We start from the raw sequence: 27,912 nt of genomic DNA, 5'->3' as shown, positions 1-27,912 counted from the left end.
TAAAATACAAAAAAAAGACCATTTATTGTTTTACCTGGTGTTGCCATGTTGTCAATTCAGTTTTTTATCTTCATTTCTATAAAAAAAAAATATAAATTGTTAAATTTACAATAAATGCTGTCGTCAAATTGTCATGGACAATCCTGTATCCTATCGGACAGTTACCGTAACTTTGTTTTAGGATTGTTTTATGTTGTAATTAGTAGAATTGCTGTTTCTCTAGTATAATATATACTTACAGAATATACGGTGATCTCTCTTAAAGCATCGATGTTCTCTCTAGTATTGAGTCAACATTACTGTTCGTAATTTCTTGTGAGTTTTCTATTCGTCTCAACGGCTGTGTACCTTGGGAGAGAGATAGAGCTATATCTTATAACTCAAGTCTTGAATCACGAGGTATTTATTCACTGTATATCTCATAAAATAGGGCGTTGGGCTGATTAGCAAGGTTTTGGGGGGCAAAGGTTGTTATGGCATGGCGTGATGTCTAATCACTAAATAAATTTAACTTTTATGATCATACAGTATTTGTGTTGTGGTGCAATATATTACAATACGACATTTTATTTATCATTGTCAAAGACAGTAAAATATAGTACATGAAATTATTCTCGTTTGTTCAAAAAATTCACATAAAACTACAGAAATAAATAACAATGGACGTTTCTTCCACTCTATCACAGCTCACACAACCTTCACTTTGCCTGCGCGTTTGATTCGTCATCGACTATGTTTTCTAAATTAATGCTTTGATATTTTTTACGATTAGGCCTATCATCGGACGATCATAACAGTGGTGACGATATTGTGCTTAGGGGATCGACCATTCTAGCCTAAATGACGGTCATGACGTGCTATAAAAGGATGCTAGTCAAGTCGCCCCATCGCAAAGTCGCCCCATACAAAGTCGCCCCTTACACAGTCGCCCCATTGCAAAGTCGCCCCAAAACAAAGTCGCCCCGACACAGTCGCCCTATCGCAAAGTCGCCCCATCGCAAAGTCGCCCCAACGCAAAGTCGCTCCATCGCAAAGTCGCCCCATCACAAAGTCGCCCTATTGCAAACTCGCCCCAAAACGTTAAAAAATAGTTTACAAGTTGTTGCAATGATACACAAAATAACACTGAACGTGTAGGCATAAAAGGGGAAGCCCCGCCATGTAGTCTCAGGTCACACGATCGGCACGCACCCCCATATCATCAGAGAGGAAGCCCCCGACTAATCACTCCGCGGTCGCACTCGTGCTAGCTTACCAGAGGGAAACCCCCGTAATTACTCCGCCGTTGCCGTTGTCGCACTCTACAACGCACCATCTGAAGATGGGGAAACCCCGCCGGAGTTTTACGATGATAATAATAATACCACATTTCAATCATTACCACATGATATCAGTCGCGTTCGAAATCGGTCGCGATAAAATGATGTTATACGATTTTTACTTTGGTCGATGAATATTTATTATTATTATTTAGGCCTATATTAATAATTGATTTTTGTTTTTATTTTACAGATCAGTATGATGAGAAAGATGTGTGGCTTAAAAAATGAAAATTTGTAAACATAGTTTGAGATATAGTATTATCCAGCATAATGTCATTTAACAGTACATAATTATTTAAATGTGAAATATTTTATAGGAAACGTATAGGCTACGTCTGTATCTTTTATTTTATATGCAACAAATTACGTAAAACAATTTATTTATAAACATTCAGTTTACTATTATATACATAGTATTACAGTGAACATTGATTGTAAGACTCCTGGAAAGGCAATACCATCATTATATCCATTATAAAATTGCATCATATCACCACTATAATGTCGTAAATGATAACGTGCGTGTGTGTATTTGTCGTACGTCCGTGTACGTATTATTCCGTGCCTCTTCACTGTCTTGTTTAATTTAAAATTAAATAAACACCCGATATGAGGATATTTATTAGGCATTATAATTAGAATGTTCTATAACCAAAAGGATTGAAAAGAATTTCTTCAGTAAAATGATCATTGTGCTGTTGAATAAAAGGCCACTCGCCATCTGAAACATTCTCTGAATCCAATCGGAGCTGCGCCTTCTGGTATCTGTTTCCTCACAGCTGCTACGTCTTTCTGCTGACCGTCGGGGATTCCCCTTTTTAACAAACACGCACACGATACTGTACGATGGTTTTTCCATGGTCAAAATGTCGCGTTTTAATTTTACTAATACCTGCATGTAAAACAATCATATCGGCAATGAAATCCCCTTTTTTTTTCTTCATTTTGAAAAGTCATTATAAAATTAAGACACATAACTTGTCAATAAATGCAAAATGATCAATAAGTAGCCTATAACACTTATTGTCTTACAACACTGTTATTGTTTTAACTACTGTAAATCTATACGAAGGCCTACTACACATTTATACATTTATTATATTATCCTAAAAAATGAGCTGGTATCGCGTAGGTTGAAGAAATTGTAATTGTGGCTCTGGTAACTAATTTTAAAATCATATTAAATTAACATTTTCGAAACTATAAATCAGGGATAATCTTTTTAGAACTTTCAAACAAGGGACTATTTTTTTAATGATTTTTAAAAAGCACATCACTCCATTAAAACCTGTAAAATACAAATTAAAACACATATTATGTATATAATAGGATAAACATTAATGTATACGACATTTAGCGCGACCAAAGTAACAACGCAATCGATATCAAACGCAACCGATATGATTAAAACCGTGGGCGACTTTGCGATGGGGCGACTTTGCGTTTGGGCGACTTTGCGATGGGGCGAATTTGCGATGGGGCGACTTTGTAATGGGGCGACTTTGAGATGGGGCGACTGTGCCCGGGCGACTTTGTTTTGGGGCGACTTTGCGATGGGGCGACTTTGTATTGGGCGACTTTGTATGGGGCGACTTTGCGATGGGGCGACTTGACTGGATCCCCTATAAAATACTAGTTTATAGTGTTTCAATTATATGTGGCCTGCCTCTTTAGAACTCAAGCCCATTGAAGACTTATTTAACACGGATCGAACGTACTAGAGCTATAATTTTGCCATTTTTGTATGTTTCATTTTGTTTTGTTTTTATGTAGGCCTATATATTTGTATCTAAATATTTTAAGGCAGCCTATATTTGGCGATTTTTTGCTGTTGGATGTAGTTGAAATAAAATTTAATAAAAGTATATAAATTAAATTTTAAAAACAAATTGCACTTGATTGCACTCGTAGCGTTCCATATCTAGGGAGTTGTTTGGTTCCCTTGGAACTACGCATGCGCTATCGACGTTTCTGTGCTCTAAAAAACGTGAAATGCCGAAAAAATATATAAACAGTTTTAAATTTAACATTATTTTGTAGATTTTATCAAGGTTTCTGGAAAATAATATACGCGAAGCTGAGAGTAAGTATTTGTGTCTGCCAGCAGAGTCATATCGAGCTGCTTGTTAATCCGCATCCGCTTCTTCTGGCTTAAACTTAAAATTAAAATATAGCCTAGGTAGGGCGGCCTCTACTCTAGGCCTAGGGCCTAGGCCTAAAAAGAAGGCCTAGATAGGCTAGGCTAGGTCTAGCCTCTAACTAGGCTAGTAGGCCTAGGGCCTAGTAGCCTTAGCCCAGGCTAGGTACAGTTAAGGCCTAGGCCCCCCTAGAGTAGGCGGGAAACAGACTATCGGGCCTATTGAAAGACTATCGGCGTCGGCCCAACAAAGCGTGAGACGATCGGGCCCAACAAGCAAGGTTTTAAGACGATCGGGACCACAGACAGACGATCAGGCCCAACAATAATAACAAACAAGAATATCGGGGACATTTTATTTTGGTCGCAATTAAACCAACTTTTGGATTTTTTGTGCCGCGCGGGTCTGTCTAGTACGTCTAGCCTAGCTATGCATTTTTATCATAATAATAGACATACAGTATCTGTCAAGTTTTTAAAATTGATTGGGTTTAATAATATTGTGTCACGCTATTTTCTATTTGGCGCGATAAATACGTTTTCGTGATTATTATACACTTCTTGATCATTTTTACATTAGTGCCTACTGTAGATTCTACACTAGAGTAGATTATTTATTTTTTTAGACGATGAGTATTTATTATGCTAATTATATATTTCATTTACTTTATTATTACAGCACAGGTGAGGAGAGGATGTGCTTTTCCAAATTACCGTTATTGTAAAAACTAGATGGTACGCTCGCTTCGCTCGCGTACCATCTAGGTCGTGCCCACAGATGGTTCTCGAATACACAGTAATTTCAGCGTTAAAAAACTGGCGATTTCAAATGTACAATAATGCAGGACAATAATATATGTCGTTTACACTCAGGAACGATTAAATAGACACTGTGATTTATGTACTCAACTAAAATTAGCACACTGGGAATTACTTCCGAAAGAGAAAGTTGTCACAAAATGAGATCAATTGTTTAAGTCAAATTTAAACAAACTTAATTTGTGTTTTGTATGTAACATTATGGTTGAGAGATGGGGAAGAGGATGGGTGCAAAGAGGAACAATTTTTAAATATATTCTTTATTTTGTAACGAAATATTAATTAACATGTTTTACAAATAATATACCACTAAACACAGTAAAACATTGTGATGTAATACTTTGTTGAAACTATCACCGTCGTAGTCGATTGAAATAGTACAGTACATGTAACGATACACTACGACGTATGTTTATATATAATGTTAAACAATTTGTGAAAACCACCTCTATTCGGGGCAAATCATGAATTCGATTTAATCGGTAATAAATATTAAATTACGGCGACTGAAAACGCTAGCTCATTATCCGTTTAAAAAAAATTATATCCAACCTCTGCAGCACAGATTGAAAAAAAAATGGATCGAATTTCTGTTATGAGTATACAGTACTTTCCTTTACGACGCCTGAGGGAATAGACACTTGTGGAACGACACACAGATTGGAATGTTCCATTCATCGCAAATCAATACATTTGTATAAACGTATATTAAATCTATCAAAATAGTATTTTTTTAAGAAAATCGGCCTGTCTTCAACATTATGATACTGTACTCGAGCTGTTCAACCGGTTTTCAGCCATTAAAAACAATTATCGTAGGAGGAGATAGGAAAATGCGAAGCCTCCTCGCATTTTTGTGGCGGGTATTTTTCAAGATGGACATCCATTAGACAGTGTATACCACGATCGGAAAACACCCCTATCTGGGGCAAATCGTTGAACCTAAATTCGTTTTAATCGTCAATAACTAATTATCTAACTCAATTTAATTAGTAAACAGGGTTACATCAGGTGGTTAAAATCAGTACCGAAAGTACGAATCAACTTTACATACCATCGAGTAAAAATTCTAAAAGTAAGGCGCGATTTACCGAATTTTGCCCTTACGTAAATTTATATATAGATATGATTGTTTATAATTATACTATTAGAGTAGATTCATCTTTCCTCAATCAACAGTATTATTTTATAATATTGGGTTAAAAAAATGTACTCTGGTATTCTACTTGTTGTATTGTAGGCATAGAAAGAACATTTAATATTAGTAATAAATACTTTATTACTACCGTAATTATAAACTATTTTAACTATTCATTTCTGATGATTTTTTTTTTCTGAAACAACATTTTTTACAATGATTTTCAAAGACTGAGCACACATTCACAAACATCTTGCAACCTGTAAAATGAATTGAAAATAGACATTATATACATTAGGCCTAAATAAACATTCATTCCTTAGAACCAATTACATTGTTACAACGGCAAAACCGTATCAACGACGCTCTATACCGAATACCAGATGTTGATTTTTATCGGAACCGAAATAAAACGTGATCGATTTAAATTCCTATGGGACTAGAGCTAGAGGAACTAGACGTTCCGCAAATGGACCGAAAACATTCTTGAGGACCGCGGGATAGCTTGAGAAATTGAAAAATGACAGCCTTTATTTTTCAGAATTTTATATGCAGCTCCCCTAGCTGCTTACAATAAAAAGTAAATAATTTGATAAAGCTGCCGCTGATTTTTCTTCATCCTGACAAATGGCATTAGTTGGTGGCATGGATTAGGCCCTAGTTAGTCCTACAGTTAGTTGCATAATTTTTACAATAAATTACATTGCAATTTCCGGGAACCTGACCTTCATTAAAAAAGCCTTTAGTTAGGACTCTACTAGGCCTAGTACTAGAGCTCAATACACTTTTAAAGGCCCAATTTAAGAACAGATAAAATTACAGATTCATAATAGTGTCATAATCTTAGGCCTATATTTAATTGCACACATAAAATGTGTCTTTTTATTTTTTTTTAGAAAATAAAACCGAAAATGTACAGTAACATAGTATTTTCCGGTGACAGAATTTTTATAAAAATATTCATTTTTTTGTATATTATTATAAACTTTTGTAACTAATGGTTTTTCTTTATTTCCAGGGGAACATTATAAACAATGGTCAAGGGGTTCTTGAAGAGCACTGAAGGTGTACTACCATTGTCACCTACAGTCACTGTGATTGGACGAGAAAAGTGTGACATTGTCATTCCTGTAAGTCACAAATTAAATATAGAAATTCATTTTTGGAGGAAAAAAAACTTAGTAATAAAAATATAATAATCGGTCACCAAAAAATAATAACCAGGAGTAAGAAAAAGATTCTGCACTCACTCCATAATACAATGTTGAAAACAAACCATTAAAATGTAACTTTTCCAGACTTCTGGCAAAACTACCTTTTATTATTACATTGTACATATTACAGAGTAACATCTACAGTAATATGTTAGCACCAGTGAATTACCTAACTTAACTACATTGCAATTAAATAGCAACACATAGTTTGCTACTGTACAATAAAAGGCATGAATTCTTTTTAAATGTTGCGCAATTTGCCAATTGTTTTTTGTTTCACCCTAAACCAACCTCTTTCCCACAAAAATGTAAAAAAAAATTGTAGCATTTTTAAAATTGTTTTCAAAATCACCATTTTCCGTTTTCTATTAAAACAAAATTACGTATAGAGGTGGGATTAATACTGCATTATGAAACAGTTTATTACCGTAAATTGATATTAATATTTATTGGGTTTCATGAAAAAAATTCACTTTGTTTGTAATACTTCTAATTTATTAAAGATGTATTGTATTGTATTATTGTCCCCCTGAAAAAAATAATTCTTAACTAAATTTTTGCTGAATATGCCATTTTAATGTAACATAATAGTTATCCACTTTGACCAAAAATTGCATCGAAAAAAATGGTATTTACCTGAAAAACATTAATTTATAAAGCAAAAAATGGTTAAATTGGCTGCCAGTGCCAGCCAATGGGTTTTTGGTTGAATTGAACCATTTATTTTGTCATTTTATAAGTGAAAACATAATTTTTTTTCTTTTTTTTTTCTATGGAAGTGATTAACTTGATTAAAATTACAAAATAACATCAAAGTTTGATTTAATTAATCTTAAATTTTCATGTTTTTGGAGGACAATACATATGTTTTACATTTATTGTTTTGATGAATCAGTTTAATACCAGTTAAATTGAAAGGGGCTGTGACTCTAGTACTAGTAGCCAATAGACACAGAATGCTGAACCCTGACGTTGAGCATGTTCATCCTGCATTATGATTGGATATAACATTTTGATTTTTGAAAAGCAGACTTTCACTAAACAGTTAGAAAACAAATATTTGAATTTACCGTAAATCCTTTGACAGAATGACAGACAGTAAATATTGATTTTTTGTGATGCTTCTTCTTTGGTTGGTTGAAAGTCACCCATTAAGTCTAACCTTTATCTCTCTCTGCTCCATTGTATTCAACCATTCAAGTGTTATCTAATATTAAATATGACATCATTTTATTTGCTTCATTTACCTGGGATTTGTTGTGTATGGTTACCATAGCAGCAAACAGTAATACTGGCTGTATTAAAATTGATGTTGGATATTTTTTAATAACAACAGCTCAAATATTAATTTGACTTGATGCAGACAAAATAATTGTATGCATTAGGAATTTGATTCTTGAATTTTAATTTGCCACACAAATGTTTTTGTGTTTTGTCATTCAGTACAGTAATATTATTAACAAAGTAAAAAAACAAATCTGAAATAAACATTTAGTAGTAAAATTGACAATATAATATAACCATAGTAGAATTATTACCGGTACAGTACTATACAAAATAATTTAAAGACATTGAAATATTATATCGAAGTGTTTTCAAGTCTTTATTCAAAACTTCTGAATAAATGTTGACGTTTATTGATAAGTATAATTCAATGATAAGTATTTTTAAACTTAAAATTAAAGTACTGTATTGAGAACTAATAAAGTATATTTTGAGATAGGCCAGGGGTATATTTCACATACTACAGTACTGTACTGCACAGACTATAAAATGAGATGCCTTAGACTAGAGTAAGGCCGATTTATCTTTTAAAAAGTGAAAAATTAGTTTATTTTCTGTTAGGAGTTCACCTATGAAATTCTAACATCCTATTTTGTTTCCTGGATGTTATAAATGGTTTCCCTTTGCAAATTGTATGTGAAACAATTTACCAATATTTTTTTTTCTAGTCACCTGCTATAGAAGCTCAGCATGCACTCATCGAGTACAGTGAACAAGAGATGTGCTACGTCCTTCAAGATCTCAATACCGCACATGGTACGTACGTCAACGAATGCCGCGTCCAGAACGCTGCTGTACGTCTAGCCCCTGGAGACATTATTCGGTTTGGTTATTGTGGCATACCATACCAACTTGACGTCGAGAACGCTCCACAGGTGACGTACCCTCCCGTTCAGCAGCGTGCTGCTTGGAATTCACCGTTAACGACAATAAACCATGAGATACCAATATCAGCGCAAGAGTCCTTCCCGCATTTAAGTTCCTACAACGGTGTTGACCCGAGGACGACTTCTCAATCTCAGTTACCTGCGATCACTGTTCCATATTCCGTACCAGCCGCGCCTTCTGTGACATCATCGGCTTGGTCGTCCACACCATGGCAGCCATCTAGTCAACCTATTACTGTTAACATGGCCCCACGTCCGCCAAGGCCTAGGCCCTCGAGTGCAGGCAGTCGACGTGGTAGTGCAGGGGGTGTTAGCTCAGTGACACAGGCTAGCCCTACAAATAGTCCCCTTCCACCTAGAAGAGGTAAGTATTGCTTTGTTGAAATTTGTAACTAAATATTCGCTACAGTACTGTTGTTCTACCCTTATCTATATTTTTATTAAGATTACACTATAACTTATTGAGTAATGTTGGAATTGAACCTGACTGTCAAACTATGTATGGAAAGCACCTATACTACAGTACCATATATCCTTACTTATTATATAACTTTTTTTTTATAAATTTTTTTTTTCCTATTTAAAACCAGTGACCAGTGGTTGGGTGAGTTCATCTGGAGCACGGACCGTCCTCACGTCGCAGCAGACCAATCTTAGCGGCAGCCCAAACACTCGTGCATCACCTGTCACAGACATGATGGCGCTACATGAGAAAGTAAGAAGGCCATACAAGAAAAGAATACAACAATTTTATTTAATTAATTAATTTATTTTATAAAGCTTAATCCCTCATGGAAGCATTGCAAGGACGTAAGCGCACCACAAGCAATTTGACCAATCATGATGCGATGAATCATCCAAACTGTTGCTTGTGATTGGTCAACTCACTTGTGTTGCTCCTACATAGTTGCGTTCTGTCCTTTATGGGGAACCAAGCTTTATTATTATTTATCAAAAGGAAACCTTCGAACCCAGTAAAGCGCTCTCTTCTCGTTTGTGGTGTCCCATGGGAAAGTGTCCCTTGTATTTAGGTGTCCCAACGGAAGGATGCTACTGTACTGTTAAAATAAAATATTACCTTTTTTTTTCGTTAGGAACAAAAGATTTTACGTATGGGAGATGAGATAAATCGTTTAGCTGTTTTTGAAGCAGAATCTCAACGAAAAGATAGCGTTATAGGATGTTTACGTGATGAGATTGATACTCTACACGTACAAATACGAGACAATAATACAGTTGCACCTGATAACAGCTACGCTGAGCATATAAAAACTTTAGAGGGCGATGTTCATATGAAAGAACTTGAAATCAACGCACTTAAAATTCAGGTAATAATTATTATGCTGTAAATATTCTATATTTATTATATTGTAACTTTTATTGTTTTTATTTACTAATTATAATTAATGAATTTTAAATATGGTAGTGATATCCCCAAATATGGTAATTATATGATGTCATAGTGTTCATATATGGGCACATCACATAAAGTTTTATCCTGTAGACAGAGCTTAATACGTCCTGTAATTGGCTCACGGCGGTTGAATGTAATTGAGATAAAAAGTAAAAGTATATAATATAGTTTAGTATAGAATATTTTTGGTGTGATGGTGAGTACACAACAAGCCAACCTTGGCTGGTGTCGTTTCACATTTATTAATTAAAATTATTTTTTTTAATTAGATGTCTAAAATGAAACCTGAGAGTTCTGATCCCATGGAGAATGTGGCAACATTACGAAGCATTTTGAACACTCGCGAAAAAGAGTTAGTTTCCCTACGACTTGAGGTGGAAAAGTTAAAGAAAGAGCGTGCATCGACTGCAACGTTGCTGACGTCATTAAATCGTGACATGAACAACAAAGAGACGGCTGTGAACCGCATGAAAGGAGAAATAGAAATCGTAAAGAGAGAACTGCGAGAGAAGGATGTTGCTCTGTCTGCCATGACTGCAAAGGTAATTTCTATTAAATATGTTGTTTGGCTTACAAGTCCAAGGTCCTTTTATCACTATCCTAACATCTTTATACCGGATTACACAATCAGGTAAATGAAAAACCTGTTTTACATTGTGGGCCTCTCTTAAATACAAATAAATTGGGGGAAAAATAGAGTATAAAAAAATGATAATTAGTCAGTATAATACCTTGTTGAGTAGTTTTTAGGAATATGTACAGTAAATGTTTTTATTTGTTAACAACACCTGTTCCACTATCATTGTTGTTGAAATCATTCATATTTCATGGGGTGTCCCCTTTTTTTACAAAAGCCTTTAATTTCAACAAATTAATTAATGGTCATTTATTATTACTTTACCATAAACTTTGTTATTGCCATGTACCTTGACGATGAAAATATGTATATATACCTGTATATATAAATCCAAAGGCAAATTACTGAAAAAATGACAATGCTGTGGGTATCAGTGGCTGGATCTCAATAGAGATACAAAAAAAAAAGCGAAAAGCTAAATCAAAACGATAAAGTAAAACAGCCAGAAAAGTTAGCAGAGCTTTCGGGCAACACTAGCCCTTCATCAGTGCAAGTGATATATATACATATTTTTTATGAAATGTTTTGGGATTCCCCAGGAAGGCTAGTTGCATGGATCATTTGCATGAAATTAAAACAAATATGGGCATGTTACACTTTTCTGCCATATTTATTCATTATTCATTTTTTTTCATATCAACTTTACATTCCTATAACTATGTCATCTATGTGTCTATGTATGTACAGTTTTCGAGAGTTAGAGAAACAAAAAAACATGAAGAAGAAATGGCGTTAAAGAACAGGGAGATAGTCACATTAAAACATGTAAGTTTTAGAGGTGTGTCCTCACACGTTTCTAGACGTATGTTCACACATGTTTCTAGAGGTGTGTTTACACACGTTTGTGTGAAAATAACATGTGTGCAGTCTGAATTAAATTTTTTTTTCATTAACCAGCAAACTGAAATAGATTCTAAGAAACAAGAAGAAATTGAAAAACAAGACAAACAACTTTTCTCAATTAAGAGTGTAAGTTGGTCTAAATATGGAAATTGCCATATTTGATCATCACCTTATTTGGTCGTTACCATATTAGGTCATTGCTTCTGTTCTTACCACTGGCACATGTGTAACAAAGCATTTTGTAGTTTATAGAAATAATTTTTATTAAAAAAAATATTAATAAATTTAAATTTCTAATCTGATTTGTTTTAGTCTAGTCCTCAACTAAATAAAAATTGGATTTTTGCAAAGTTCAAGTTTTTTTTTAATGAAAATACCTAATCAATAAAGAATCTTTAACCAACATAACCCATCTAAATAATATAAACATGCTTAATGTCACTTTAATATTGCATACAATTAAATAATTTATTACACATTAGAATATAAATAAATGTTTAATCACTTGATTACTGTTTTTTTTTACAAAATGTTTATTTTTAAGTTATTGCAAATTAATTGGAATACAAACAAATGAAAAATTATTATCAATTTTACGCTTTTTACTAATATCTTACTATTTTTAATATATTATTTATCTTATAATGTAATATATTCTCAGTTGTTCAGCTTATATTACTCACAGAATGTTTGCATGAATTTGCGTTTTTTCTATCATACAATATTTATCGTAAATTTTACTCTCATCTCATCTTAATTTATTATTATACACATGCTGCATTTTCATAAAGTTTTTGTTGCATGAATGTTATCTTTCATCATAACAGAAGAATCAATTTCAGTTTACTGAATGATCACTTTTTTTTTCAACAAATGAATATTGTTTTGCTTTTATTTTGTATTTATGCCAATAATTCTACATTTTCTTTGAATGTTAATAATAAATCTTTTATACAAGCTTATAGTACGACTATGCTGCCAAAATCTGTAAAACTAAACACTGGAAACTAGATTTGTTAACAAAAATGTTCGTTGCTACTATACTGTATGTCTCATGAAATAAAGTGGTTATGAGTGGAGTTGTGGCTTGGTGGTTTTGATGCTTGTCTTACAATCCCAGGAACCTGGGTTAAAATCCTGATGATGTCAAGATTTTTTCCCATGACAAAAAGCAGCTCCACTCTCAAAGATTTGTAATAAGATGTATAGTGTCTTGTGAACAGGATTGCCACCTTTGAGAAGAATGAATTTGCTTATGGTTTTCTTGGCAACACTGTATGCCTAAACTAAAGTAAGAATTAGATTTGTTTTTAAATGATCTAATAAGATTACGTTTGTTACTTGTTGAATAGAAATTAAAAGGTCTAGAGAACAAGATTGAGGAGCAGACAAGATTGACAGCAACTAAACAACAAGAAATTGATGATCTTATAGCAGCTGCCGAGAACGAGAAACAGGTAACAAAAACTAAATGGTATTATTGTTATGGTTTTAACCACATCACGAAGTAATTTCCCCAATGATCGTGAAATCAAAACTGTACTGGGTTCCTGCTCCTAACAGTCATCCATTGTCAAAGGTCAAGTGCCCGTAGCCTGCCACGCTTCGATATTTAAACATGTGTCCATTCAATAACTAGTCTAAAAGCTCTGTCTACACTATCAAACTTTATATGACAACAAAATTTGATGTTCCCATATATGGACATGATGATGGCATAGCACACTTTTTTGTCAAACTAGTTTGATAGTGTAGACATAGCTTAAAGATACAATAAGATTGTTTGTTTCTTGTATCTTGTTTTAAGGTTCATATGGCAATGAAGACTGAGGTAGAACAGTCAAAGTCTAAATTGGAAGAAATGGAGATAGCAGAGAGAGCGTCAAAAGCAGAAGCTGTAGAAGCAGAAAAGAAAGTAAGAGCATAAGTAAATGAAGGAAGGGTGGAAAACTAATTGTCTCTAGAAAACAAAATGTATGAAACAAAATAGTGTTTGAATGCCATGTGGCAATAAACAAGATTTTAACAGATTTTTTAAACTTGCCATATTTAGATATGGTACAATAAACCATGTACTGTGACATCTTGATCTTGGAGTATTAATTCTCCATTTGGAGTGTTCTGAGACAGACATGATGCATAGTGTGTACACATAATAGTTCAAGCAAGATTATAGCATTTCACATTATTTAGCATCTCTTTCCTATCTACAATTAATTAATTTTAATATAATTTTTTTTTTCATTAAAGTGTTTTTTGTTATAGTTTTTGTTTCAATAGAATTTCGGAGTTGTGTGCATAATTTAGTTTTTTTTTCCTTAATAGTATGAGCGGTTGAGATCACGCATTCTTCAAACTACATTCTCAGCTCCTGGATACAAAATGCCAGATGCTGATGAAACGGACGACGATGTTCTTGTTAATACGATGAAAAAACTCATCAATGAACGAACTGAAGTAAAAAGCAAAATAAAAGAGATGAAAGAATCTGTAAAACATTTGGAAAGTTTCAAGAAAGACGTAAAGAGTAGTGTGAAGGCTTTAAAGCAACATTTAACACAATCAGAGGTAAGATTCTCTCAAGTAGTGAGACATTTGATAGATCCATGGAGACGTCGTGATGAGTTACTCAGAGAGTACCATTGCTAGTGGAAATCCCTATTAAATGAAACGTATGTCAGTTTAAATATTTTAGTTTTCCATTGCATTTCATAGCTTCCAGTCTAAGATGAGAGTTGATAAGGGTGTGTAAGACATATACACCAGTGGCCGTATTCACCAATCACACTTAAGTGAGATATCTCCCTTAAATTTTAAGTATTTCAACTCAATAAACATTTAAGTATTTCTCTTACATTGTATTCACTTAGATAGGAGATTTCTTTTTGATTTTAACTTTTAACGGTAAGTGTCTCCCTTAGCCTAAGTGTGGATGGTGAATACAGCCACTGGTATTTACACTTTACGCTAGCCTTTAATTTCAATAGATCTTAAGGTATCCTTTTTTTTGGACACAGAAACGTCTTGAGGAGGGCGGCAGATCTTGCAGTCATTTACGAGATGAGGTGAAGCTTCTTCAGTCGGTCACAGTTGAGGAATCGTTGCAGGGAGTGAGAGACATTATTGCCATGGTGATGCAGGATGAGTTGGCATGGCAACAGGAGTATGAGTCGGCTCTTGAAAAATGTGGTTGTGATGTGAAGTCAGCTGATGAATGTAATACTTGTTTTATTTAAATTCAGATTTTTGTTTCAAACAGTAATTAAAATGCTCATTAAATTCTTCAAGGTTTCAGCTTACTCATCTTACTCCCTCTATTTAATACAGTTGTCAGTCCAATATATATATTATTTGGCAAGTTGTAAAATCATCTGTGCCTAAGTCTAATTTGCTCAGTCACCATAGACCTAGAACCGACTTCCTTGTTCCATCCGTTACACTTTTCAATTTTAATCTCTCCTGAAAAGTCACATTTTTCAATAATTATTCTTTTCATATTGTGCTGTGAGACGGCGCTTTATAAATAGATATTATTGTTATATTAATATTACCTTCATATTCCCCTACACTGTTGTTGATCAATCTTTATTTTCGCTTTTCCTTTAATCGAAATTTAACACAAAATACAATGACAAGATATCCTATCATGATAATATACATTTCTATGTAATACACTCTCTCTTTGAAATGAATAATAACCATATTTTTAACATTATTTTCTCTTTATAGCCATGAGTGATTTTATACTGAAATTAAACAGTAAATGTGATACCTTGATGAAGGATAAGGAAGTGATCTCTAACAAGTTAAGTACAATAGAGGAGAAGGTTAGATCTGAAACTGAAGCTGAAATACAAAAACTGACGACTGAACACAAACATACACTTGAGGATCAGCTTGAAGAACTGCGTCTGGAAAGTAAGAGGATAAATTAATTTCTTTTTTATCTTATTTTTATTTAAGGCTAGAGACTGTTATGCTTACATGGTGTACCGAATGTAGTTGTATAGATGCTTTTAGCCATACAGATTTAGTTCCATTTTGTGTCCTGCCAACCTACTTTTCTTGTTGTGCACATTTTTGGCAATAAAGAATAAGAATAGAACTATTAGGAGCGAGTTTCAGCTTGTTGCATGTATCAAATGAGATGAAAAATAAATGTGAAACGGAAAATAATCATCAGGTTAAATTCAAAAAGAAAATTCAAATTGTAAGATCAAATAAAATCCATTTTTTTCAATAAGTTCCATAAATTTAAAATGAAAATTGAAGTTGGAAAATCAAATAAAATCCATTTTCCCAATAAGTTCCATAATTATTTTTTTCTGAAGGTGAGAAGAAATTGGAAGCAGCAATAGAAGAAAGCAAAAAGTTAGAAGTTAAAAAGCAAGAAGAAAATGAGAAGATGAACCAAACAAAGATAAAACAACAAGAGACAAGTTTAAAGGAATTAAGAAAGGTAAACTTCCTCCTTTAAGCTTTGTTCCCATTGGAGGCAATGTGAGTGAGTTGACCAATCACAAGCAACAGTTGGATGATCCATTGTGTTATTATTGGTAAAATTACTTGCAGAGCGCCTCTGCCGTTGCTTTGAACCAAGCAAAGTTCTATTCTTGAACAAGAAAATTAGAAGAATTAGACAAGGATAGGCTTTCTGTTCTGTTCTTATAAAATGTCTTTGAAATCCTCATATTTGATTGTTCTGAAAAAAATGATCTTGGAATGTTACTGAATTTTAGTCAAGTAAAATTAATTACTGTTTTATGATAATAAAAAAATGTTTTTTCTTTCAGACACTTGTTGAAAAAAGTGCCAGCGAAGACAGATTGTCTCAAGTCGAAAAAGATCTAAGAAGTGAAATTAAATCATACAAAGAAAATGAGGTTGGTGTCAATTTTTACTGCAGTATTTTCAGTTACTGCAATATTCTCAGTTAGTGCATGTATTATCTATCTTTAACTGATCGTTCCTTCATAAACTGTTTAAAGCTCCGTTTACACTATCAAACTTTATGTGACAAAAAAATGTGATGTGCCCATAATAATATGGACATGATGTCATATTTAAGCATATCACTACCAATACCATATTTGGGCACATCACACATATTTTGTTAAACTAGTTTGATAGTGTAGATAGAGTTTTAGAGATCGTAAAGGAATAATGTTTAATATGCCAATTACAATTTGTTTCCATTTTAATTGGTTATTGCTTATTTAGGATAAATTAAAAGAGGATTTAATTGCAAAAGAAGAAACAATGAGATCAGAAGCGAGTAAGCTATTGGAAGAAATGACAAAACTGAAGGAATCCCACTCAAAAGATGCTGCTGCCTTCAAAGAAGAGATCCGACAACACGGCCTCACAATCGTATCGCTGGAACAGAAAGTTACCAAGTACAGCAAAGAGTGCAAAGACTTAAAGAATGAACTCAAGATTAGCCAAGAGCAGTTAGAAGGTATTTTATTTTGTATTTGTATACTGTATAAGAATGCTGCCCCTTTAGGTGCATTAACACTGGTTGGATCGCCATAGAGATACATAAAAAAAGAAGCATAAATCTAAATAAAAAGTTTAAAAAAGTAAAATAGTCGGAGAGAAGTACCAATTTCTTTGTATCTTATTTATGAATTAATACACTTTTACAGTATGATACTCTACTGTAGTGGAGTTGGCTTGGTGGTTATGATACTCCAAAGGTCCTGGGTTCAAGTCCCGTCACATGTCAGGATTTTTTCTGAGGAAAAAACTACAACTCCCGCCTCCCAAAGACTTGTAATAAGAGTTTGTTTATGTAGAGCATCTTGTGTATATGTTTGTCTTGTGAACCTCTGAGGGTCCCTAATGATCAACAATTGCTGGATGGATCACCCTCATTAAATATGGTGTCAAAAAAACAAAAAAAGTGCATAAATCTCATGGAATGCCTAACAAGCAAATACAAAATAACTTTGCTTCTTGTAGAGTCTTTCAGTATGTTACAGCATTGTATAACCTTTGTTCTTTTCTTACAGACAAATCTAAGCAGGCCAGGGAGGCTGTAGCCAAGTTGAGAGAGAAGCAAGCAAAGGAGGCCTTGGGAGCTAAGCCTAAGATTGCTCCTAAGCCTGTGATGATAAATGGAAATGTAGCAGACGTTATGGCCATGGAACGTCTTATTAATGTTCTTAAGTAAGCCTAAAGAATTGATTTTAAATACTACATTGCAAATATATTCTTCTTGCGTCTTTCCAGATATTCTTCCCGGAGACTGGATACTCTTTCAAATTAGAAATAAGTAAATTTTAAATAGCCTAAATTTTAAACCGTATGGAAGTGCTCTTTTATACCACTGTCCCAATAACAGTAATAATAAATTTGCGTAAAACCTATTTAGATTAAATCTCAAGTACAAAAACACTTCATTATCATTATTTTAATATTTATTTAATGTTTTTAAATCTTGTGGTTTGTTTAGAAATGAGAACAATGATGTCAAACAAGAAGCTCAGAATCGTCAGGAGATCATCAATGGTCTGAGACGAGATCTTGCTGGGGCGTCAGCCAGGTTGTCGGACATGACAGGTAATTAAAGTCCTCTTTTCTTGACAGAACCTAAAATTGTAGGAATTTTCAATTTGTTGCTCTCACCACAAAGCTAAAATCTCTCCTGTTTCCAATTACTGTATGACTCTGTTAGCAGTAAAGTCCAACTCAGACAGCGTCCGTCTTACAACGATGCCTGGCGAGAGAAAAACATGTTTGATGTTCCCCCGACGACCTAAAACTACATCGGATGCTATCTCAAGACGACTTGTTTCGTCGGTATTCAACTCATACAGCACCGATGAGTCAAGATGAAACGTTGGGATTTGTCATAAGATGCCGTCTTAGTTGGACTTTTTTTTATGTTAAGTAAATTCATAAAATTTGTTGTGATTTGTTAATTTCAGGAGAACTAAGTGAAAAACAGAAGCAACAGATGGAAAACAATCGAGTTGTGATGAGGCAACAAGATGCAGAATTGAAAACACAGCGCCAACAACTTATGAAGTTGTCTGAACTTGTGGACACAAAAACTGCCGAGATCAACTCATTGAAGAAAGAACTTGAGTATGAAATTTAGTTTTAATGAAAAATATTTTATGCCTTATGAGGCGCCTCATACCCAATGTATCTGACTGGTTACTGATAATTGGGTATGAGGCGCCACATACAAAATCTAACTGACTTGTTACTGATAATTGAGTATGAGGCTCCTCATACCCAATGTAACTGACTCACTGGTAAGTGTTTTCATATTATCAGTTTATACTATTTCTTTTTTATAGGACGCATAGTAAAGATCTAGCTGAACATAAAACTACATTAACAAGTTCGGCTAATGAGGTTATCCAATTACGGGATCAACTTGCGGCAGAACAAGAGAATAAAGCGAGGGCGCTACAACAGGTTCAGAAAGAGGTACTACATGTGCATTCAATATAAGTTTACCATAATCGTAAATTTTTTGAAAACATAATTTTGGATTCAACCTAACCCAACAATTATTTCATTTATCTTACCATATAAAATTTATAAAAATATAAATTGAAACATGAGAATACTTTTAAAAATTAAATATTGTTCAAAATTGTTAAAGACTCAATACATTTATAATTTAATGAAGGGTTTGATCACAAGTGAGTTGTCGTCAGTTGGCGCTCAGTGTCGTGGAGAAAGACACGAACAAGTTATCAGCAGGCAGCGAGAGGCTCTTGCTGAACTCAGGTCAAGGATCAAAGGTCTAGAGGTCAACAGACCAGCACGTAAGTATTTTTGAATTGAAACTATTTTTTTTATTTCTTTTGATGAACTTTTTTAACGTTTTACTTTAAAAAATACTTTACATAAAATGTTAATAAAAAAAGATTTATAATTTTAAAATGAAATCGTGTTTCTATTTTGTAGCGCCCTTGTCAAATATAGTTGGTACAGATTCTCTTATTATTGGTAAAACAAATTTAAATTTATCATAAAAATTAATTTCTCAAACATTTACATTTCATAGATTTGCTTCGGTTCTATGGTCAATAGAATTCATATCATTGTTTTAAATTTACATCTTTGTGAGGTGTGCATAAGGTCATAGGTCATCATATATTGTGAACAGTAATTGGAGATAAATTGGGTTACTTAACAACATTTAAAAATTGTTTTTTTCATATACTGTATTTTTAACCAGTGGTATATGTTTAGTATTAACAATACCTACATTTTTTTTCTCCTTTTTTGTGGTTTAAATTCTTCATCTCAGATTTCAATCCTGTCATCCTATCAGATGGTATATTGCCTTAATTTACGTATTACTTATTTGCATATTACTTATTTGCATATTAAATATTTGCATATTACTTATTTGCATATTACATATTTGCATAGTAATAATCATATTGCTTATTTTTATATTGCTTTGCTTTATTAGTATGTATTATATTAATCAATTATTGCATAGTAGTACAGTTGACTGTAAACTCTGTCCACACTATCAAACTATTTTGACAAAAAAATAGTTTGATGTGCCCAAATATGGTAGTGATATGACACCATCATGTCCATATATGGGCACATCACATTCTTTTTGTTACATAAAGTTTGTAGACAGAGCTTAAGGTCTAACAAATATTATTGGCATAACTAGACACTAAACAACCATTTTACACAATTAGCCACCAACATTATATTAACACATTAAAATCCCTACTTTACTCTTTTTGCAGCAGGTATGTCAATATAATTGTTATGCCTAAGTATCAAACGAAACAAAGTTGCTATCATAGATATTTGTTTTAATTTATAATATATAATTGTATTTTCTTTTTCAATTACTTGTGTTTATAGACTAGTTTTGTTTAAATATATGTGGTAGAAATAATTATGCTTTTTGTATGAAAAAAGTCATGTGAAATCTGCACATACATTTCAAAAAACATTTGAATATAAAAATGACAACTCCATTTAAAGGCTAGTGATGTTCAATTTATTTGGTAGCTATACTTGGAAAATCTTTGCAAACAATGCTTCAGTGAATAATTATATTTTATTTATTTTCTGATTTTAGCGAAACATGAGATGTATTTACAAAATTACCTCTATATGAATTAAATATAAAAAGATGTATTGTCCCCCAAAAATATAAAAAATGAAGATCAATAAAAAAAAAAGATTTTGAATAAGCCATTTCACAATTAAGATAATCATTTCTTAAAAAAAAAAAGTAAAGTAAATCATTAAATTCAACCAAAACCCATTGACTGGGTTTATTTTCCTGATCCAATTTTTCGTTAAAGTGAATAACAATTATGTGACATTAAAATGGCATATTCAACACACAAAAATGTAAAAAAAAAATGTATCTTTATAAAGCATTTACTCACAATCAGCAGTTGTAATCTTTATCATTAGATATCTATTTTATTGTGAAGTCGTACACCTTTGGTAATATATAGGTTTTGTTTTTTTTGTGTTTATTTGAATATTCTTTACTTATATTATTATGTTGTTTTTAGTACCAACTCATGACCAAGCTCTACAACAAGTCATTCTACTGAAAAAGGAACTTGCAGAAATGCGTGCCAAACAAGCGGAAGTCACGGACGTAAATAACCACACCCCAGAGTCTATTCTTCACCGAGAGGTAGCACGGGCTAGAGGGTCACTTGACACCATGACAGGGTCAACGACCGCTGTAGAGAGAAGCGCTCGTGTTGAGACCCAGCAGGCTATGGAGCATAGTGAACAAACAGTACGTAAATACTGATTTTGATTTGTGATGACCTAGTTACATCATGTTAATTCATTGTCTGCTCCGGGTTCATCCTTCCTCACTCTATTCCTGAACACACATTCGCCGTTTTCGAGGTCTAAAGCAACCAACAACAAGATTTTTTTTCCCGCCGTCACGGACAAATTTTTAAAATCTGTTTTACAGACAGTCACTTGATTTAATTGAAAACTTTATTAGCTATCATTCATTCATTTAGTTTTCTATTTTGCTTTGTTCTTATTTAGTATTTAGATCTAGCACAGACATGTGCAAGTTTACTTGGCCTCGGTGAAATCAGCGGCCAAGATAGCATGACGCATCTACCACAGGATGAGCGTGAACGACTGGTGAATGATCGACAGCGTGCCAACGAAATCATCGCAAGTCGAATTAAAGTGCTGAACCAACGACTTGATAGGAAGGATGAAATTTTAAGAGATTATGAGAAAGATTTAGAACGATTACGAGAAGCGGAGAAAGTTGCTGATGAAAAATCAAACCAAGTGGAATCTCTAGCTGTAAGACTCTGTCCACATTATCTTTAAGCTTTATGTGATGTGCTCATATACTGTAAGGACACGATGATTTCACATCACTACCATACCTGGGAATATCACTACCATATTTGGGAATATCACACTTTTTCTCAAAATAGTTTGATGGTGTAGACAGAGCATTAATCTATTGCCTCAGACTTTACAAATTATGAATTGATTCTATTGCCCCGTCCCTAATGTATTCCAACCAATCAGCAAACTTTAATTTAGGTCATTATGCAAAGGTTGATTTTGATTTAAATTTGATTATGTTTAGGATGATGTCAGAGGACGCTCAGAGGAAACGCATTATTTGCGAGAAACATTGAGGCGGACACGGCAACAGCTCGATCAAGAAAAGCGTCTGAATGGAGCAATCAAATCGAAGAAGGTAACAAAAGTGAATAAACTAACTACACCTGTTAAGTCCGTCTCTTGAACTTTGACCTATTGGTCAGAAAGAGACATTAGTGTTTCGAATATGAAAAGATATTCTTAGCCTCTATGCTCTAGAGAAAGAAATACAAAGTTAAATTACCAACTGCAGTATTACATAAGTTTGTACCAAATTATATTGTTTATAATGTTAGTTATTCAGTACATTTTACAATCATCCATTGTTTCTTTCCTTGCATCAGACATTTCACTTGGAGAATGACGACAAGGCGCCTCAAATGTGGCCAAAACATAAATGCTTTGATGACCCTAAACCAAAGGTACAGTATGTCACTCAACTTAGTATCATTGTCATCATCATTATCATAAAAATATCATTTCCACCTATAAATTTTCATTTGTTATTTTTTATATTTTAAATCAGAAAGTTATGAATTTAAATTTTCAGAAAGAAGAAAAATCCAAGGCTGCCAAGAACAAAATTGTCCGTAAAAACTATGAAATTGAAACACTGAAAGCAGTAAGTATTGTGTAAAGATAAATGTTCATCAGATATCGTTATCATTGTCACAATCATTATCACCCTTTTCACAATTCACAATTGTCACTAATTCACTAAAATCATCCAAATCATTCACCACGTCATCAGTGTCGTCATCGACACATTTCACTACTATTTAATTGGTTTTATTTCTGAAATATTACATCCATATCACAACAAGCAAAAACAACAAGTTAGCTCTAACAACTTCAGTGAAAAGAAAAAACAAAAATCTTGTCTTTAATGTTCATCTAATATCAAACTCTTTTATTAAAATTGTTTATATAAAGCTATTACTATTTTTATTTTACTAAGAAACAAAATCGGAAAGTGAAATTCAAAGAGGTTAGCCTGACTAAAGTCAAATTATTTTAAGGTGATTCATATTGAGCATAAGTGGTGCCAAATTACCATCAAAATCAAGAGGAATCATTTTTGAATAATTTGTCGTTAGCTATTAATTGTGTATGCTTAAGAAATTGCTTATATTGATGAAAGTATGTAAGCATTGCAATCGGTGTCATAGAATCAATGAATTGCTCAAAATAGTTTGCATCAGTGTGTTTGTTTGTGTTTAGTGGAGATGTCTGCATGATTGTTTTTTAGAAAATATGGAATATTTACTTTGACAGACAAAATAGTAAATTATCAAGTTGCTTCACATTATTTTTAGTTGCTCTAGGGAGGTTATGCGTTATTATTGTAGCGTAGGTGTAGCCTTTTATTTTGCAATATCATAGAGTCATTGAATTTCTCAAATTCAGTTTCATTTGTTTGTTTGTGTTTTAGTGGAGATGTCTGCATGTTTTGTTTCTGAGAAAGGGCAGGGTTTTTCTTTTAATAACCATTATTTAATAATTAATCAAATTAATGACAGCTGCACATTATGTTTTGTTGCTCAAGTACGATTATGTATTTGTTATAATTGCAAGATGACCTTTTTGTTTTATAGTAGTAGTTTTGTTTTTAAACTAACAAAACTAGAAACAATTAGTTTTGCTTTTTAATTTGTTTGATTTAGGGCAATAGTAATTACTTTAACGTACTATTGCATGCCATGTGACCCACAATGGTCCAATCAAATGACAGGAATTTATTAGGTGTTATATAATAATTACTTTAACAGCTTATCCTGTAGCTTGCATGATATAATGTCTGCTTTTATGATCTGTCTTGTTCTTTGTTTATTAACAGTGAAGTCAATAATGAGAAACCCTTTCTGTCGTTTTCTTACGACTGCCAGTACTCGCCTAACTTTAGTAAAAAAAAATTGGCCGCGGCCGTTTACTAGAGATGGCCACTTACGGGAGGTACCAAATGCAGTAAGATAGGTTAAATAGAACAAACAGGCTTAAGTGCGGCCGTTAAGGGAGGTGGCTACTCACTGATATATATATATATATATATACAGTATGCATAACCAACAAAGAAGTATTTTTAATATAAAATTATCTATATTTAAAATTTAAAACTGTTTGTATTCGTTACTAACAGGAGTTGAATGCTCGTGATGAACAGCTATGTGATACAACAACACGTCTTATTAATTTGGAAAATGCAGTTGTGAGTATTCCAAAAATGCTTTTAATGTATGCACATTGTGTTGACCAATAATGTTATTAATTGTAATGAATTGATTATTATTGATTGTATTGATTATTCTGTAAAACTAATTTTTAATAGATTAATTTATTGGCCAATTGATTTTTGTAGTTGTATTAGCTGATTAATTGTTTAATAGTTGAATTGAAATATGTTCTTTCAAGACACATATTTTAGTTATTTTCCAATCAATAAGTTGATCATAATCAATTGGTTTATTTAAGAAATAATTTGTTTTTGTTTTTTTCAGGCACTTGCGAATTAGATGAGTTGTATGTATATGGTTAGACTTGCCTAAAGTTTGTAGTTATTGTCTTTTTTATGTTGTCCTCCGCCAGTCAGCGTTTTGATCTTTGTTTCCCGCTGAAATATTGTACTTATGAATGTGTGTCAAAATGTATAACTTTTTTCCACTATTATGTCGAAATGCTGTCCAGAACCTAGACTAGTATATGGTTATTCAATCAAATTGAAGTGTAACAGAAGAATTCTTACCAGTGTGCAAGTAGAGAATTTTAAAAAAGATTTTAATCAAGTAAATGGGATTGTAGTATTAAGAATTAGTTGGCGTTATTTAGCGTATGACTTTAATACGAGTTGAGTTTAGTGATTAATCTCCTAGACGCTTGGGTTCAAATCCAAGCTAATGCCTTTTCTTTCTCATAAACAACTTTACTGCTAAAGACTTGTAGAGAACCCTGTCTGCATGTTTATTGTACATTTATGTATAGCATCTTGTGAAAGATTTACAACGTACCTTTTTTATTATGTAAGAGAACCTTTGTGTGTTTTACAAATTTTGTTATTTCATGAATAGCCACTAGACTATGCAGCTGTTGAGTCATATGGCCGAGCGGTTAAGGCAGGGGCGCCGTTTACCGTACCTAAAGAGCCAACAACAACATCGGCAAGGGTTCGAGGCCGACTCGCTCCTAGTTCTGGTGGTGGAACAAGTCTTCTCGGATAAGGACTATAAACCGTAGGTCCAGTGTACACAGTTATAACCTGTGTGTACTTTAAAGAACCCAGTTCATTATTCGAAAAAGAGTAGGGGGTTACCCCGGTGAACTGGTTCACACAATAGCCCCTGTATCAGGGGGATTACCACCTATCTGATAGGACAGTGATTAATTCACTATTGGTAATCCTTGGCCACATTGCCTAAAGACATAAAATAAAATAAAATAACAGTCATTCTGCACATGCACATGATTGTTTGACTCAATAGCTATGTAATTGTGTAATCTTGTGTTAGAAACATACCATGATTAAGACAGTGTGATTACATTATTAGGCCTACCATTCCTTGGCAATACGCTTAAAAAACAAATAACTAATAATAAATAATTATTAATATATCTAATCATGTACAAATTAAAAGATATCATTGATATACATAAATTGATTATAATTATGAAATTTGAAGTATGATTCAGCAACTGTACTTTATATATTATTGTGAATTATGTATATAGTATAGTAAGCAATGCAATAGTGTCTCTAATAATTGAAGATGTACTATCATTTTAATGTATGTACTAGTAGTAGTATCATTATAAGGTAATTTTTACATGTGCATGTTCATCATTGGAGTTAAATCTTTATTACTTTGATATCATAAGATACCTTGATAATAGAACAGATTGTGTTAGATGACTGTTCATACAGTAGGATATTTAGTTAACCTGTACTGTGTGTGCTTATTGTAGTCCGTCCCATAAAGGATCTTTCAGACTCGTTTCGGAACAGTTCCGGTCCGGCGCCGAGTAATCCAATCGAACGTCAATGTTTCGTTTTTACGCGGTTACGCGCATATCGATTGGCGCATAGCCGCGTGGAGCGTCGTGAAAACGAAACATTGGCGTTCGATTCGCCGGACCGAAATCGTGCCGGAACAGGTGTGAAAGGCCTTTTTATCATGACGTATTAAGTCATTTTGCGCGCCATAGATAGATATGACGTCTACTGTAATAATAATAATCATAAATTCATTCTTTAGAAGAGAATTAAACGTTTATAAAACCTTGAAATCCAATCATTGATTATGAAAATTAATAAAGACTATGTATAAAGCTTGGTTTCAACTAGGATGCAACGCAAGGATGTAAGCTCAACGCAACTTTTAACCAATCGCAAGCGATGGATTATTCGTACTTTCGCTTGTTATTAGTCAACTCGCTTGCATTGTGCCTACGTCATTGCGTCCAAAGTGTGAAGATAAAGCTTGGTTCCCACTCGAGACGCAGCGCAAAGACGTAGTAGACGCAACGCAAGCGAATTGACCAATCACACGCGACTGTTCGAATAATCTATCGCTTGTGATTGGTCAAATCACTTTGCGATGCGTCCTAGGGGGAACCAATCATAACGAAAGGTTACTCCAACCTAGTAATGCCTTGAGATCAATATTGAATTAAATAATTATATTGAATAAATAAATATTATTCATAAACTGTGTGTTGATGTTTATAACAAATGAACAAAATACATATTTCGTTGACTATAGGCCTCTGGTTGTGTTTTATTTTTTTGTATCATTCAGATGCCTCTCATCCTCTCCACAAAGTAATCATAGACCAACTTAATCCAAGTGGTAGATTGAGGCTCCTCAGTGTGAAAACAAATCGATATGTCAAATCCATTATTCCCTCCGGTATCATCCAGTACAACAGGAAGTCAAGAAGATAATTTTATCTTGTATTTTTTAGATGTTTTTATATGAATGGTTTTATGCTATATTTGTTTTTATTGTGTTTTCTTTGTTATTATGACGAGCAATGAATTTCCTTTTTGAGGATCAATAAAAGTTAGCTTATCTTATCTTATCTTATTCACACAATAGACAAAAAGAATAACCATTGGCTGCATGTATAGGCCTATTTTGTCGAAGCTTTTCAAAATGGTATATGAACTGAATCCGGATCGATGTCAACCCAATTCCCCTAACGGTCTTCCTATGCCCGATTTTTTTTTTCAAACCTGCCCTAATATCGCATATTCCCAGGCCAATTCCAGCTTATTGCATTCTTATTCCTTAGGGAAGATCGAAACATTTATCGAAATGTTGAGAAACTCAACAAGTTCTTTTTAGAACTAACATAGGCTACCTGGTGTATTACAAATTAGTTCATTGGACGCAAAGAACGACGTTAGCGCAATCGCTCGCGAATGACAAGCGAGCGATTTCGAATAATCCATCGCTTGTGATTGGTCATATCTTGCGTCGCGCTTACCTCATTGCGTCCAAGCTGGAACCATACTTACAATTCAAGAAAAGGTTATTCATTTTGGACAAAATAAAAATGGAAACAAAAATAAATGTTGCGTTAGTGTTGCTAACATTGACATTGTTCCTTGT

At 33.4% G+C, this 27,912-nt stretch overlaps 1 protein-coding gene across 1 annotated transcript; it reads left to right on the top strand.

Annotated features, from left to right (window-relative positions):
* The first annotated feature begins 279 nt into the window (after positions 1-279).
* Positions 280-27,623, top strand: LOC140044473 (forkhead-associated domain-containing protein 1-like). The gene is made up of 29 exons (XM_072088993.1): positions 280-399; positions 3,363-3,405; positions 6,435-6,546; positions 8,583-9,165; positions 9,392-9,516; positions 9,896-10,129; positions 10,485-10,757; positions 11,540-11,617; positions 13,048-13,152; positions 13,503-13,610; positions 14,021-14,263; positions 14,713-14,911; positions 15,425-15,613; positions 16,027-16,154; positions 16,489-16,578; positions 16,916-17,153; positions 17,710-17,866; positions 18,153-18,259; positions 18,628-18,787; positions 19,006-19,138; positions 19,344-19,482; positions 19,625-19,666; positions 21,223-21,458; positions 21,725-21,997; positions 22,293-22,406; positions 22,654-22,731; positions 22,860-22,931; positions 24,447-24,515; positions 24,805-27,623. The coding sequence occupies exons 3-29, from the start codon at positions 6,451-6,453 to the stop codon at positions 24,817-24,819; spliced, it is 4,284 nt and encodes a 1,427-aa protein (XP_071945094.1). The 5' UTR covers positions 280-399; positions 3,363-3,405; positions 6,435-6,450; the 3' UTR covers positions 24,820-27,623.
* The last annotated feature ends 289 nt before the right edge of the window (positions 27,624-27,912 follow it).

Source organism: Antedon mediterranea, chromosome 3 (genome assembly GCF_964355755.1).
Source record: "Antedon mediterranea chromosome 3, ecAntMedi1.1, whole genome shotgun sequence".
NCBI lineage: Eukaryota > Metazoa > Echinodermata > Crinoidea > Comatulida > Antedonidae > Antedon > Antedon mediterranea.
This window is presented reverse-complemented; position numbering and strand designations above follow the sequence as displayed.

What these genes read in the sequence shown, in the direction of transcription:
- LOC140044473 (XM_072088993.1), top strand. Translation starts at nt 6,451, where the DNA reads ATGGTCAAGGGGTTCTTGAAGAGCACTGAAGGTGTACTACCATTGTCA. An exon ending in TGTCTGCCATGACTGCAAAG is followed by an intron (nt 10,758 to 11,539) that starts GTAATTTCTATT and finishes ATGTATGTACAG; the next exon opens with TTTTCGAGAGTTAGAGAAAC. An exon ending in AATCATACAAAGAAAATGAG is followed by an intron (nt 16,579 to 16,915) that starts GTTGGTGTCAAT and finishes TTGCTTATTTAG; the next exon opens with GATAAATTAAAAGAGGATTT.